This window comes from Rhinolophus ferrumequinum, chromosome 13 (genome assembly GCF_004115265.2).
Source record: "Rhinolophus ferrumequinum isolate MPI-CBG mRhiFer1 chromosome 13, mRhiFer1_v1.p, whole genome shotgun sequence".
Taxonomy (NCBI): domain Eukaryota; kingdom Metazoa; phylum Chordata; class Mammalia; order Chiroptera; family Rhinolophidae; genus Rhinolophus; species Rhinolophus ferrumequinum.
The window spans coordinates 62,062,412-62,077,933 of NC_046296.1; the positions used below are offsets into that span (position 1 = coordinate 62,062,412).

The 15,522-nt window shown below is 40.7% G+C and overlaps 1 protein-coding gene and 1 pseudogene across 1 annotated transcript in view; one reads left to right on the top strand and one right to left on the bottom strand.

Annotated features, from left to right (window-relative positions):
• Positions 1-15,522, top strand: part of NBAS (NBAS subunit of NRZ tethering complex) — a 272,797-nt gene that overhangs the window by 32,261 nt on the left and 225,014 nt on the right. Inside the window, exon 10 of the mRNA XM_033124755.1 lies at positions 15,309-15,447. Coding sequence (XP_032980646.1) covers positions 15,309-15,447 — 139 coding nt within the window. The remainder of the gene's footprint in view (positions 1-15,308; positions 15,448-15,522) is intronic.
• Positions 14,199-14,922, bottom strand: LOC117033289 (high mobility group protein B1-like; annotated as a pseudogene).

A 15,522-nucleotide genomic window follows, 5' to 3' on the forward strand; every position in this document is an offset into this window, starting at 1 on the left:
GACCTTTGTAATACAAAGGTCATATGTATTCTGGGAGTATCAGGGCATTGATATGTGCAGATACACTATATATTGACAGCTGGAGGAGCAGATGGGTATAAATTGCATTGTACATTTTCCATAAACCCTAACTAGATAAGATGAATAATTTTGTGAAGGATTGCTTCTAGAAAAGGGATTACTGTAGTCATGATCATTGCTGATTGTCTCCTGTTGTTGGGAGAGTGCATTTGGCCTTTGGTAATGTAGGGACTATTGGCATTTAAGAGATGAATGCACAGCCTTCTACCTGTATGTCAGATCAGTAATCGAGTTGACCTTATTATATTCAGGTGTTTTTCATTTTGCCTATCAATTGCTCATTCCTCCAGCATGAGAAAATTCTCCCATAAATTCAGGTTGGTTTTCTGAAGAGAAATGAAGAGGCGCTGTTGTGTGTAGAGAAAGCTACATTGTCTTCATAGAGGTAACGTCCTTAGATGTGAATTACGGGACTTCTGAGTGTCACAGACTAATTTTTTCTTTTTGTTTTGTTTCTTAGGCATTTGTTTTTGGGGAGGCAGGGAAGTGAGTCTTGGGTACATCCTGTGATCTGTTTTCATCCAGAATATGTTAACAGATAGGCAGACACATGTGACTCAGAAGCATCTTGGCCCTTAGCAGCCTTCAGGTGGCTGGCTTCTAAGTAGAAGCCCATGCTGTATTAATTTAACCTTTTTTCCTAGCATTGAAAAATATTAAATTAGTTGGAAATCAGCTTGGACCTACCCATCACTCCTCCACTTGGAAATTCTTTGTGAGGAGGGTGTAATGATGAATGGGGAGAAGAGAGAGGAGGGGCACACACTGGAGTGGGGCCAGTGAATTTATTTAGCAACGTCCAATAGCAAAAGACAAAGGCAATTAATAGAATGTGCCAATGACAGAAAGTCAAGGTGGTTAAGACTAAACTATATAGATTGGTAACAGTACCATGTCAAAGGAGTACACATACATATCAGTTTAAGGGATCCCAACACATGTTTACTATTGATCAAAAATCTCTTGGCTAAATACACAAATAACATCACTAAGGAGTATCCCAAAGCAGTAATAAGCTCTATAGGGTAGTAACTATTACAGTAGATGCCAAAAGCTCACCAAGCCGGCGGCGGGTGGGGTGGGGATGGGTGGGGAACAGCACTGGAAAAGTCATAAATCAAAACCTTGCCAGGTCTGTAACTGAGAGAAACTCAGGTGTCTCCCACAGCGCTGTTTGTTAGTTCCCAAGACTGCTGCTGCTGCTGCTGCTGCTGCTGCTGTTGTTGTTCGAAGTCAAAGCATCTTCTGATGCTATAAGCTGCAAGCTGCATATAAGTTTTCAAGGTGTTAACAATCTGAAGAATGTTGCTGTGGTTGTCGTTGTTGTTGGAAGTTAGGACGTCTTCTGATACTGCAAGCTGCATACAAGTTCCCAAAGATGCTAGAATGATGACAATTCACCAACTAAAGAAGTCTCTACTGTCCAGTAAGGCAAGTTCCGATTTCTTACTCTGAAACAATCCAATCCTGAAGAGCAGTCCTGAAACAGCAAATCTTCTGAATAGCAATCTCCTGAAACAGCAATCAATCAATATCAATCCACCTGAGGTCTGTCTTATATATCTCTTTAGATGCATCCCAGAGCCAAGTTTTGTGTTCCTGCCTTTCCTCTCAAGGACTAGCCAGTTCCGGGAGGGTCTGGTAGTCAATGATAAAAAAAAAGAAAATATATTACTTATGGGACTGAAGGGCTAGTTCACTGGGATAAGCAACAAAGCCTGGCGATGTGCCTGTTACCTCATCCGGATACAATTTAGCTACGTCTTCCCTTCATCTGCTGATGGGGGTGGGGGGAACAAGGCAGAAAGCAACATCATCTCATTTCTCCCCTGCTGGGAATGAGACAGAAGGGGGAACTGCAAACTCATCTCATGTCTCCCTTTCCCGGGAGAATGAGACCAAAGGGGGAATTGACTCAACCCCTGATCACAGCACAGAAATCACGTCATGTACAGGAACAGACAAAAGCTAATAGACAGAAGTTTGCACCAGCTAATGAAGGCAAATTTTCCTCAATATCTTCCCTTCAGAGGGGCTAATTCTCATTATGGTACGGTTACATTTAAATGGGCCTTTGAAGATCTTCATAAATTTTTGAATCTGTTCGGGTGGTAAATCAGTCAGTCAACCAATCAATCTCTCTACTTCAACCCCCTTTCTTTCAGAGTATTTTGGTTGCAGTTTAACTAGATACAATAAGTGTGTATGTCTGTGAACTTCATTGCTCGTAAGCAAGATGTTTTGTTTGTATCTCCTCCCTCCTCCCAGTTATAAGGACTACTCCACAATCCTTCTGCAAACATTTGTGGAAATACAATTTCCAGGAATACGTTGGGCCAGATTGAATTTCTTTTTTACTTGTAGTGAGGCTAGCTGTTGTGGATCCCTCCTGGGAGTAGAGAGTTGAAAGAAGGCTATTGACTTATCTTTACCTTATTTTATAGGAATGGAGGAATGATACTTATATTTTATAGGCAAATGAAAATTTTAAAAATACGTATTTATATAGAATGTGTACTGGGTTAGGAGAAAAGAGACCTGAATTCTGTTTTTGGTTTCTGTAAACGGCCAGGTGGTCTCTGCTGTAACTACTCAACTCTTCCGTTGCAGTGTGAAAGTAGCCATAAACCACGTGTGTGTGACTGTGTTCCAATAAAGCTTTATTGACAAAAATAGGAGATGGGCTAGTTTTGGTCCAGAGGCTGTAGGGTGCCGATTCCTGCTCTGGATAACTTTAGACACATGTAAATTACTGCGTTTCTCAGAATGTTTTTGTTTTTAAAGCCTTGGTTCTTTTTTTTCTCTGCCCGGAATGCCCTTCTTGTTTGTGCCCTCATCTGTCTAGCTGCTGTTTAATGTTTGGTTGGGCTGACCCTTTAGAATCCATCTTTATGTTGGTAAGAAAGAATACATTTATTCAACACTTAGTAATCCACTAGGTTGTGGCCTCCCAGAGGGCAAGCACTCTGTCTTCGTGTGGTAATATCCGTGCTCCTTGCAGTGCTTTGCAGGAGTATCTGGCAGTAAGTTGTGGTTCTATTGTTAACATTTACTTGGCTTTGTCAAAACATATGTAAAAGGGATAAAGATGCACGGGAATGTAAACTCCATGAGGGCAGGAACTTTATCTGTGTTACATGTAGCTCTGTTTTCAGCACGTACAACGTGGCCTGGCAAACAGGGTGCTCAGTAGATATTTGTTGAGTAAATGAGTGAAAGCCTGACTTTGGCAGAATTCAAATCTGAGAGGCTAGGCTGAACAACTGTATGAAGGGAAGGCCTGAAACAGGTTTCTTTCAAACCTTTCTTAGGTGAAATCTTATTTACCCACAGGACTGTAATTCCTTTAGGTTAGGGAAAGTTTGGTTTCCTTGTGCGGTGTTTCCTATGCTGCTAGCATAGTACCTTTCAGATTTTAGGCACTTCCTAAATGGATATTGAATTCATTTGATCTTTAAGATTATAATTGGGAAAATTAACTTTATAGCGCCTTTACTGATTACCAGGCACTTTTTGAATCCTAGTCTTCACAATTCTGTAAGATCCTATCACAGCTGCTCTGTAGATGGAGAAACTGAAGCTCCAAGAGGTTAAGAACTTCCCTAAGATGGTACAACGATTAAACGTAAACGTAAGTCTTCTGATTCCCATGCTCGATAAGCTTTTCTCTGTCCCAAGGGTTGGCAGACGATGGCCTGTGGGCCAAATCTGGCCTGTTTTTGTGTGGATTGTGAGCCAAGAATGGATTTTACATTTTTAAAAAATTTGAAAAAAAAAATGAAAATTACATGAAATTCAAATTTCAGTGTCAATAAGTAAAATTTTATTAGAACATAGCCACACTTTTAAAATATGCATTGTCTATGCATTCTTGTGCAATGACAGAGATGAGTAGTTGTGAAAGACACCATATAGCGCACTGAGGTTAAAATATTTAGTATCTGTCCCTTTATGGAAAGTGTTTGTTGACCTCTATTCTATGCCATCCAACCATCTGAGTATGGGTCCAGTTCTGCTCGGAAGGTATGAAGTAAGGAGTATTGAACTTTATGGGTTTTCCTGTACCTCTTGATTCTAAATTATAAATTATATTTTAAGGAATTTATAACCAGGTATCACTCAATTTTAAATACATTAAATACCTAATCATCAAATTGCCAGGAAAATAAAATTTTGTTACTGAGCGTAGCAATCTTCAAAATTCTTTCTCCATCCAAGAAAAATTGTCATGTTTTGTCTTTACTAACCATTCAGTACAATCCATTTTCTATTATTAGCCTTAAACGTGTGTTGACTAAATAGTGTGATGTTTCATAATGTGATTTATAGTGAACTGTGTCTTCCAGAGCCCAGCTTACAGATTCCTGCATAATGAAAGCTCTGCATTCTCTAAATGTGGGGCCTGTACCACCTGCACCCGAATTACCACTGGAGGTTGTTAGACATGCAAATTCTTGGGCTCTACCCTAGATTTACAGTACTGAATCAGACCTGGAGGAGTGGCACAGCAATCTGTTTTTTTGCAAGCCCTCTAGTGGTTCTGATGCATAGTTATGTTTGAGAACCATTGATGTATAGTGACGGTGATGTATTTTTCTTTTTTCTTTTGTAATTAAAGCTTATGGGGTGACAATTGTTAGTAAAGTTACATAGATTTCAGGTGAACAATTCTGTAATACATCATCTATGTATCACATTGTGTGTTCACCACCCAGAGTCAGTTATTTTTCTTCTTATAAATCCTTCATCTAATAAATAATGGCAAACAGAATTTTAAGTATCGAACAAGTAGGATTTTTGTAGTAAAAAATATTTAAGATATACTGAAATGAATTATAATTGGAAACGTTGCAGTTATCCCAAGAGAGGAATGGCTTCTAGTCATGAAGTAAGTTTTCAAGCCCTTACTTTACCGGGGACGATCTTAAGCACTGTTAAGTTTTGAGACATGCAGTTTTTTTCTTTCTTTCCCTTTATCCCCTTGCTGGTTGTACGTCGCAAGCACATTGGTCATTGGACTGGGTATATCAAAGTGTCTCTCCCTCTATTATTTCAAACTTTCTATCTTGGCTTTAGGACGTTTTAAGCCACTAGATGGCAGATTCTTCCAACAATTATTCGCTTGAACCTTCTTAATATAACCTTTTTAATAGTTCTTGGAAATAATTTGTAGTCTCCCGTTTAGCTCCCCCAGTTCATCTGTCTTACATATGTGTGATGCACAGGGTGACGCTTTCCGTCCCCACCTTCGTCTCCTCACATGGCCTTGCACACCCCATTTCTACTGTGCTCTGTTCTGGTTGGGCTTCTGCCTTTACTTCTCATTTAATTTGCTTCTCCTTGTGTTTTTGGCTCCATCAGTTACAGGTTATTTTTGTTGTCTACCTACGTTCCTGCTTTGAGTTTTAGTCTCTTAGAATGTCAGCGCAGGGAAAGAGTGACATCCATCATTTGGTTGAGCTCCTTCCTGTCGCAGGTGAGAGAACTGAAGCCTGGGGAGGTGAAGACCAGGACACGGATTGTGTCTTACTTCTTTGTGCCTCTGGAGTTCTTTCCACATAGAGTGCAGATAGATGTCTATTGAGTGAAACAAGTCTGGTAAATGCTGTGAAGGATACCGACACAATCTCTGTGCTCAAGGGGCTCAAAGTTCAGTAAAGTTTAAATCACTTACAGTATAGACAGTAGAAGGTGATAAGTGTCCAGGAAGGGAGCAAGAGAAGCCATTTTGTATTGTTAAGGACCCCTTTGAACTTGCTGTCCTCCTTGCCTTTTATGTAGGCTAGAAACACTCATTGCATTCCCTGTCATTCTCTGAACACACCAGTTACAAATTCCTCTCTGTGCTCTTGTACATCAATGAAGTTCCCTGGGCTTGGAATGCTGTTTACCTGGTCACTTTATCTGTCTGGGCAGTGGTTTAAAGGATGAACTTTTCTCTGGTGGTCCCCAGAAGAGCCGTCCTTGGCCATTTCCTCCATGCCGTTATTCTGTCCTTTAGGCTGTGTCTGTACCTACCTCAAGGTCATTGCAGAGAGATCCTGTGCAGTAGTGGTCTGTGGGGACCTGTCCTTTCCCCTGGGGTGGACTGTGCTCATGATCATGTGTGAATGATTGAATGAATGAATGTATGCATGCATGTCCAAGGCCGTCCGAGGAAAGGACGGTAGGACAGAATGCGTGCCCCCAGCCACCACAGCACAGATGCTAATGAACTAGGAGAGCTCAACGGGACACTGAATTAATCCCAAGAAGAATTAGAAATGGTTTGTTAAGAACATTCTGCAGTTGCTCAGCATATTCCTCATTGCTTAGCAGGCAGTTTGCATTTAGTAAGTATTGATGGGACACAGGGACTTTCTTAAGGTTCCATAATTACTTTGTTGCAAAAGTGCCTGGTGCCTCTCATTCCTAGACCCAGGATTTTCCTATTTTCCATGGCATTTTGAGGTAAAAATTATTGGGAAAGTTAATGTTCTCCCTGCCCCCCAAGCCCTTTGTTTTTCTTAAGGAGAAGTAAACCTTTAACTCCCACACATCATGTGCTTTAGTGTAGAGAATTTAATTTATCCTGTAGAAATTCTGGTTTGCTTTATGTCTTTATAGAATAACTTAAAAACAATTATTTGCTTCAAAAGTCTTAAAGTAAGCACGTAAGAGCCAAATACCCTGTATATTTAAGGAGGTCCTGGTTAACACTGCAGATAAATATTCTGGGTGGAGGAACTTACTGCAACAGAAAATAATATTAATGATACAAATTATTTTCTACAGTATTGTCTGTGGACTTAATTTCTTCAAAAAATTAATAATCCTTTCAGTAGTAAATCACAGAATGCAAATATACAACCATTAATTTATAAACAATATCAAAATGTCATAGAGCAAATTATATGCTCATTTCATTTTCAGTATTCGACTAGACTTGTGGGTTGATGCTAAGAGTTAAAGCAAATTCACTGAATTTTTTTCCCCTGGACTTCATTAAGTGGAAAAATTTACATATATAATTTGGGATACTGTGTCTTGATGGTCTTCTCTTTAAGTTAAAAAAAAGAAAGAAAAGTACAGGAATGATGTAATGAATCCCTAAGTATCTATTACCCAGAATTAAATATTAAGGTTGTATTTTTTCCTTTAGATGTGTGCATATGTGTATACATACACATAAATACATAAATAAAAGAGAGAAATATACAAACAAAATTTCCTACTTCTTTAGTCTCACATCCCCTTTCTGAGAGGCAACTGCTCTCATGATTTTGGTTTGAGAGCTTCCAGTTATATATTAATACTTTTATATTTGTTCTTTTTACACTGTATTTGTTTCCCTGAACAATTTGTTGAATTTATTTATGCATGCCTTTTAAACATTTAAAGTATTTCTCATTTTCCTGCATCTGCGTGATTAATAGTGGTGCGTGAAATATTCTTTTACCAAGAGATAAATATACCTGTGCAAGACTTTTTCCAGTTTCCTTAGAACATAGTTTGTGGGATTGTTGGCTATGTACATGTATTAGGTATTGTCATGTTGTCCAAAATGATTGCTCTAATCTCAAATGTAGTTTATAAAGCGTCGCTGTGGATTTCTCTCGTGGTTCGCTTATTTGTTGTCCATTTTTATTTTGGACTGGTTGTGGGAGATCTTTGTAGGTCCTGCTGGCTGACACTCTGTTAGTTTTATGTGTTGTGAATACTGTCTCCTTGTGTGTCACTTGGCTTTTCACTTTATGGAGAGAAGTTTTGGATTTTAATGTGATCAAATTCAAAGGGGCATGTCTTGATGATACTGGGCTAGGAAACTATTTATAGGTTAAGGGGCACAAAGCACAGCTCATCAAAGGGAAGATCGTCAGTGTGACTTGCGCTGGCTCTCAGCATCCTGCTTTCCCATGTGCGTTTTATGTTTGTCTAGTGCCGTCACATCGCTGTGTTCAGTTACATGAAAAATTCTGTGGGGATTGTATTTGAAATTGCATTCAATTGATAGATCAATTTAAGAAGAATTGGCATCTGTATGTTATTGAGTTCATCAAAGAACATGGTATTTGTCTCTCTTCATTCATGTCTTCTATGTCTTTCACAAATATTTTGAAATTTTCTTCCTGAGGTTTTCCTTTATTAAATTCTCGACTTAGCATTCATTGGCCAGTGTCCTCGTTATCAGTTTGTGTATCTGTTTGTAACCCCCTCCCATTCCCTTCTCCCTGCCTCACATCTTACTGCTGAAACCTGACACGAATGAGGACAGGCGGGGAAAGAGGGTCTGGAGCGCTGTTCACTCTGCTCCTTAAGGAGAAGTCGTTTGGGAAACACTTCCTGTGTGTCCTGTGCTCGGCGTCAGACTGCTCTCATTTCCATCGACTGTTTTCATTTCAATTACCTGGTTTTACCAGGGGAACTTCTTTCTGTTCAGTTTGGTTAGTGTTGCCCAGGAAGCCTTTTCTAACATGGGATCATGATGGAGCAGGTTCAGTTACTAGGCCAGGCATCACTGTCAACCTGCTGTATTTGGCTTTTCGTAATCCCCTGTGGATTAGCCTTGCTCCACATCGTGAGTGCTGTGAAACAATAAAGTCACAGAGAAATTAAGATCTGGAGGTGGGGGTGAGACCCCTTGGCACGTACGAGTGAAGGTCACTCCTGTAAATAAGGACTGAGTTACCATCTTCAGATGCGCTGTCATCTTTCGCAGCACATAACTCCAGGCTCCTAGCTGTTCTGCCCTGTTATGTGCCCTGATTAGAGAGGGAGCCTTTTGAATGCAAAGAGCACACCGTGTTCGTCCCTGTGTGCTCAGTGCCCTGCACACAACAGCTGCCAGTTCCCCATTTTGTGAATATGTTGATGAATCTGTCAGGCGCCCCCTTTACACACACATAAGCCACATGCCCCCTTGCATGTGTGAGTGAACACATGTGCTTCTTGTAGCTGGAGCCTCAGCATCCCAGAGTTGCCATACCATCTGGTGGGAACGATACATGGTTAGTTACATCATTCTGCCTCCTTTTGCACTTACTCTTCAGGCTGCCATGAATGGAGGAAACATTGGAAGCAGATATTGCATCGCTCATGTTCTTTTTTATTACTCAGTTGGCCTTCTCAGGCTTTTTTTTTTTTTTTTTAAGATTTTATTGGGGAAGAGGAACAGGACTTTATTGGGGAACTGTGTGTACTTCCAGGCAAGTTTTTGTTTTTTCAGTCTTAGTTGTGGAGGGTGCAGCTCAGCTCCAGGTCCAGTTGCCGTTGTTAGTTGCAGGGGGCACAACCCACCATCCCTTGTGGGAGTCGAACTGGCAACCTTGTGGTTGAGAGGATGCGCTCCAACCAACTGAGCCATCTGGGAGCTCAGTGGCAGCTCAGCTCAAGGTGCCGTGTTCAATCTTAGTTGCAGGGATGCAGCCCACCATCCCTTGCGGGACTCGAGGAATCGAACTGGCAACCTTGTGGTTGAGAGCCCGCGCTCCAACCAACTGAGCCATCCGGGAGGCAGCTCAGCTCAAGGTGCTGTGTTCAATCTTAGTTGCTGGGGGCGCAGCCCACCATCCCTTGCGGGGACTCGAGGTGTCGAACAGGCAACCTTGTGGTTGAGAGCGCACTGGCCCATGTGGGAGTCGAACCTCTGAAGGCAGCCTTCGGAGTTAGGAGCACGGAACTCCAACTGCCTGAGCCACCGGGCCGGCCCGCTCTTGTTCTTAATGACCCACTTTTGTTCTTAATAGAGCTCATCATTTTGTAGCCAACTTGATCTATTCATGGCCATGAAGTTTGTGAGAATTTCATAGTGTTTTCTAGTATCAAGACTAGGAGATAATAAATCTGAAGTCTCAGCTCTGCATCTCCTTCAGTAGTCAGGCAGCTTAAAGTTGTGTGTGCATTTTTTTAATCTGAAAATCAGATATGACATGGTCCCCTCCATGACGTAGCAGTGCAGATTAAAATGATAATGCTTAATGCCTTGAGCAAAGAATTATACCGTTAATATAAACATATATGTTGCACATTCATCAGATGAAAAGTATTTTAGTTATTAGGATCTGCTTTATCTTGTCCTTTTGGGGATTTGTTGAATTCTCAGTGTTTTTATTATGGTTATAGGCAACTGATTTTTAAGGATATGTTTTATGAATCACATGTTTTCTGTTTGGACAGACACTGATTAAATTTAGAAAGGCAGATAGTCAAAATTACCTGTTTTGTTTCTATTTGTTTAGAGGAGTTTTCCCTGACAAATTGACTTTTTGTTTTATTTAAAAATTTTTTTTTTAATTGAGGAATGTTGGGGAACAGTGTGTTTTTCCAGGGTCCATCAGCTATAAGTCGTCGTCCTTCAATCTAGTTGTGGAGGGCACAGCTCAGCTCCAAATCAGGTGGCTGTTTTTGATCTTAGTCGCAGAGGACGCAGCCCACCATCCCATGTGGGAATTGAACCGGCAACCTTGTTAAGAGCTCATGCTCCAACCAACTGAGCCATCCGGCTGCCCCCAAATTGACTTTTTAAAACAAAATTTTCTTTAAGGAAAATTTGAAGCATGTTCATAGAATAGTACACTGACTATGAGTCATTCGTTTTAATAATCACTGCTGGCCAGTCTCGTTCATTTATATCCCTAGTCATTTCCTCCACCTACCTGCTCTGTGATTTTGAAGCAAATCCTGAAAGCATATTATTTCATTAAATATTTCAGTTGTATATCTAAAAAAATAAGGACTCTAAAAAAAAAATAAACATGAAACCATTATATCCAAGGATAATTAATAATTTGTCAATACCGTCAAACATCCAGACTGTTCTTTTAATTCCTTGATCTGCTCTCCTTTCCCTCTTGCTCTCTCACTGTGTGTGTGTGTGTGTGTGTGTGTGTGTGTGTTCTGAAGAAACCACGTCATTTATTCTGTAGTTTCTTCCTGTTTAGATTTCCCAGTGTGTAGATCACATCTTTATAGTGTTGTGTAAAGTACTTTTCTTTTGTCAACTGTATTTTCTTCAAATTGGTAGTTAGATCCAGAGGAATAACATGATTTTATCTACACTACATATATCCCTTTTTTTGGAAATTATCTTCGTGTAAAAGAATCATTTGAGCAGAATGGAAGCTCTAGGCATGTAATACTCATACCACTAGCTTCACTTTGAATTGAAATCTGGTTTGCCCTGGTGAACAGGGTGGATGACCTGTTAGCTCCGAGGACTGGCCTCGGGTGGAAACAGCCCAAATGGGTCGCTAAGGGCCATCTTTTCAAAATTTGTTGCTTCTGATTCGCTGTGATGTAAACTTGTTAGAGCCATATAGAAGAGCAATAGGAAAGAGGCTTTGAATGATGGCTCAAAGTGATGTGTTTGTGACTAAAGCACATTTTATATTACTTTATGAATTTTGAGATTTTGGGTTGGGCTAAGCACCATAGCTATAGAAGGAGTTTAGGCACTTTTGCAAGTTTTGCATCTGAGAGTATATGGTAGAGATGAGTTTTTGTTTTTGTTTTTCCTTTTCAAATTGTTGTTAGCTTAGTTCAGAAACATGATAGGAAGTATGTAGTCAAATGAAAAGTGAACAGTTGCTGGATTTAGAGTCTGATAGGTCGTCTGAGTTCTGGGGCTGGGAAAGAAAGAAGGTGTGTGTTAGTTTTATATGTTTGCTCTAACAGATTGCCACAAACTTAGTGACCTAAAATAAGTTTATTATCTTACAGTTCTGGAGGTGACAAGTCTGAAATGGGTGTCACTGAGCTAAATGAAGGTGTCATGTCAATAGGGCTGGGCTCCTGTCAGGCTCCAGGGAGAATCTGTTTTCTTGCCTTTATCAGCTTCTAGAGGCTGCCCAGCTTCTTGGTCTCATGGCCCGTCTGCCTTCAAAGCCAGCAGTGGCTGGTCGAGTCTTTCTCACATCGCTTTGGCACTGACTCTCTTGCTTCCTCTTGTGCTTTTAAGGTCCACGTGGTTACATTCGGCCACCTGGATAATCCAGGGTAATCTCTGTTTTAAGGTCAGTTGCTTAGCAGCCTTAAGTCCCTGAGATGTCACATGTTCACAGGTTCCAGGGATAAGGGCATGGACATGTTAGGGACCATTATTCTGCCCTCCACCCATGCGGGGTGCAGTTAACAGAGGGCATGCATTGCTTTCTGCACTAACAGTTGTTTTTGACTACCCTTGAATATGCACATCTACTGGTTTAGAACTCATGGTGTTAGATATCATGAGGTACTTATATTTATAATTACATAACATTTCAAAGTTAATGTAACTATTTAACTGAGTCAACGTTTTGATATGCCAACTCTAAGGAACCTTGGGAAGTGTTTTTGTTTTCTTTTCACTTTTCAATTTCTATGCAGAAACTAAAAAAGTTTGGTTTTTCTCTGAGCATGGCCTGTAAAAAGTTTAACACTAACTGGAGTGAGGAAGTGCATCCTCTTTGATAAAATGGGCGCTTAGTGATGACAGATGTTATGTATGTTTTGATGTAAGAGGAGCTTGACATTTTCTGGCATTAGGACAGTGGTAGATGGTGTGGGGGAATCATTATATGCACACGACCAATGCAACCTCTGTTTTAAGTCCTTTTCTCACTCTTCGGCAGCCGGGAGTTTCCAAAGCACAGGGGCGGGACGTTTTAAAAAAATGAGACGTCCAAAAGTCTGTGGCTTCTCCCTTCTGTTCCTCTGTTACCTGTTGTCATTGGGAACAACCAATCACTCACTGGTAGTTGTCGTGTCCCTTTAATATATCAGAACTTTTATTTTCAAACTGTTTTCTCTTTTAGACAGGTGATTATGATATCTGCTATAACAGTTCCCTGCCCGAGTTACTGAACGTAACTTTAAAAATCATGACTGTTTGTGGTAACTATAGTTAACAGTCCTGTGTTGCATATTTGAAAATTGCTAAGAGAGTAGTTCTCATCACAAGAAAAAAAATTTATAACCACGTGTGGTGACGGATGTTAACTGGAGTTATTGTAGTGGTCATTTCACAATATACATACAAGTATCGAATCATTATGTTGTACACCTGGAACTAGTATAATGTTATATGCCTCTTACTCCTCAATATAAAAAAATACTGTTTGTGTTCCATTACTAATCAGCTTAATTTGTATAGTGGTCATACAGTATTTCATTTTTAGTTTATGTTAGGCTGATTTTCCCTGTTGGTAACTGGCCTCTGATTGCTAAGGAAGTATAACAACCAGAAAAGAGAGCCGCGTAATGTTCAGCTAAACTACTAACCAGTCTTGTCCCAGAAAAGTTCTTACTGTGTCGTTCTGCCCATGGCACTCCTGGCTGTCATTTCTTTTCTATCTTTTTTTTTAAATAAAAACATTGTATTTACTTAGAAGCATTCAGAATATCAACAAAACAGCTGTTTTGTTTTTTTTTGCAATTAGAGTGGTATTCAGTTAACAGAACAATTGTTTTGTAATAAGCTGCATCAGAGACAAGTGAAGATGAAAAAACTACCATCCCCATGTAGTACTTATTTGTGCTGTGCACCAACGACCAGTTTTAAATTTCCATGCCAATTTACAACCCCCGTACTGTACCAGGCAAGGTTAGTGGCTGTTGGAAATGCCACCAGGACAGGGCTATGTAAAGACACAATAACTATGCAAAAAAAGACCCTCTACACTTTAAAAACAAATCTTACACGGCCTTACATTTCAGTTTTTTTCTTTAAAGGAGTGAGTTATATACAGGGGGTTAAATGCTTTATAGACAAGAAAAAAAAACTGCTGGGCCGACCCAGTGGCTCAGGCGGTTAGAGTTCCGTGCTCCTAACGCCGAAGGCTGCCGGTTCGATTCCCACATGGGCCAGTGGGCTCTCAACCACAAGGTTGCTGGTTCAATTCCTCAAGTCCCTCAAGGGATGGTGGGCTGTGCCCCCTGCAACCGGCAACGGCAACTGGACCTGGAGCTGAGCTGCGCCCTCCACAACTAAGACTGAAAGGACAACAACTTGAAGCTGAACGGCACCCTCCACAACTAAAATTGAAAGGACAACAACTTGACTTGGAAAAAAGTCCTGGAAGTACACACTGTTCCCCAATAAAGTCCTGTTCCCCTTCCCCAATAAAATCTTTTTAAAAAAACAAAACTGCTCCAGAACCAACTTACTCATCATCGTCATCCTCTTCGTCTCCCTCCTCTTCCTTCTTTGTTTTGCTCCTTTCAGCCCGACAACTCCCCTTTTTGCCACCTCAGCCTTCCCTTTAGCGCGGTATGCAGCGGTATCTTTTTTGTGGTTTTCCTTCAGCTCAGCAGCCTTCTCATAAGGCTACGTGTCACCTGCAGCAGTGTCATTCCACATCTCTCCCAGCTCCTTTGCAACATCACCAGTGGATAGGCCAGGATGTTCTCATTTGATTTGGGGGCGACACTCAGAACAAAGCAAGAAAAAGGCTGAAGGAGGCCTGTTGGGTACCTTGGGATCCTTGAACTTCTTTTTTGTTTCCCCTTTAGGAGGGATATAAGTTTCCATTTCTCTTTCATTACAGGCCTCGTCTTCCTTTGCCACGTCTTCAAATTTTCCTTTCTCTTTAGCAGACGTGGTCTTCCCCCTCTCTGAGCACCTCTTAGGAAACTCTGAGAAGTTGACTGAAGCATTGGTGCTTCTTGTGCTGCTCCCGGCAGGTTTGCACAAAGAACGCATGTGATGACAGTTTGCCTCTCGGCTTCCTAGGGTCTCCTTTGCCACATTTAATTATTTGTCCTCAGTGAGCACAGAGTTGCCCAGCGCCCGTTCAGTGCACACTTGTCCTGGTGCTGTCCCTGTGGAGCTCAGTGTACTGCAGTGGCTGTCCCACTGTCAATTCTGATGATGGTAACTGCCCTCATTGCGTCCCATGCTCTGCTCTAATGAACACATCTGTGTCTGGGTGAGGTGACATCTGTTTATTAAAGTTTATTGGTGTCGATACAGACAGTTTCTTCGATATTCAATGGCCAAGCTTAAAACATTTTGTTTCTCTTTTCTAAGTTCCCATCTGGGTTTCAGGTGCTTGCATGTGGAAGCCTTACCTCTGTGTAAGTGAAGGTGAAATTCTAATTGAAAACCATCTGATTTTCTTCTGGTCATTTCTTTTAAAATATTTACTTTCTAGATTTAGTATATAGTAATTTTACTTTAGTCTTCCTTGTGAAGGTAAGTGTTTCTGTTCTTTGTTTTGATTTTGTCTTGCTCATATTTGCAATTTACCACTTTTTATTTTTCTCTTTTTTAGACTTTTACTGGTTGGTGGATGTGAAAGTGCTGAAGTGGGCATATCAAAAGCTTCGAGCTGTGGCCTTTCTGCCTGGAGAGTTCTTTCAGGATCACCATATTATAAGCAGGTCACCAATGGTGGAGACAGGGTCCCTGCAGTAAGTATGAGTTACAGTTACGGTATTTCAGTTGCTAATAAATCGTAGGCAGATAAGCCATTTGTAGGATATAGA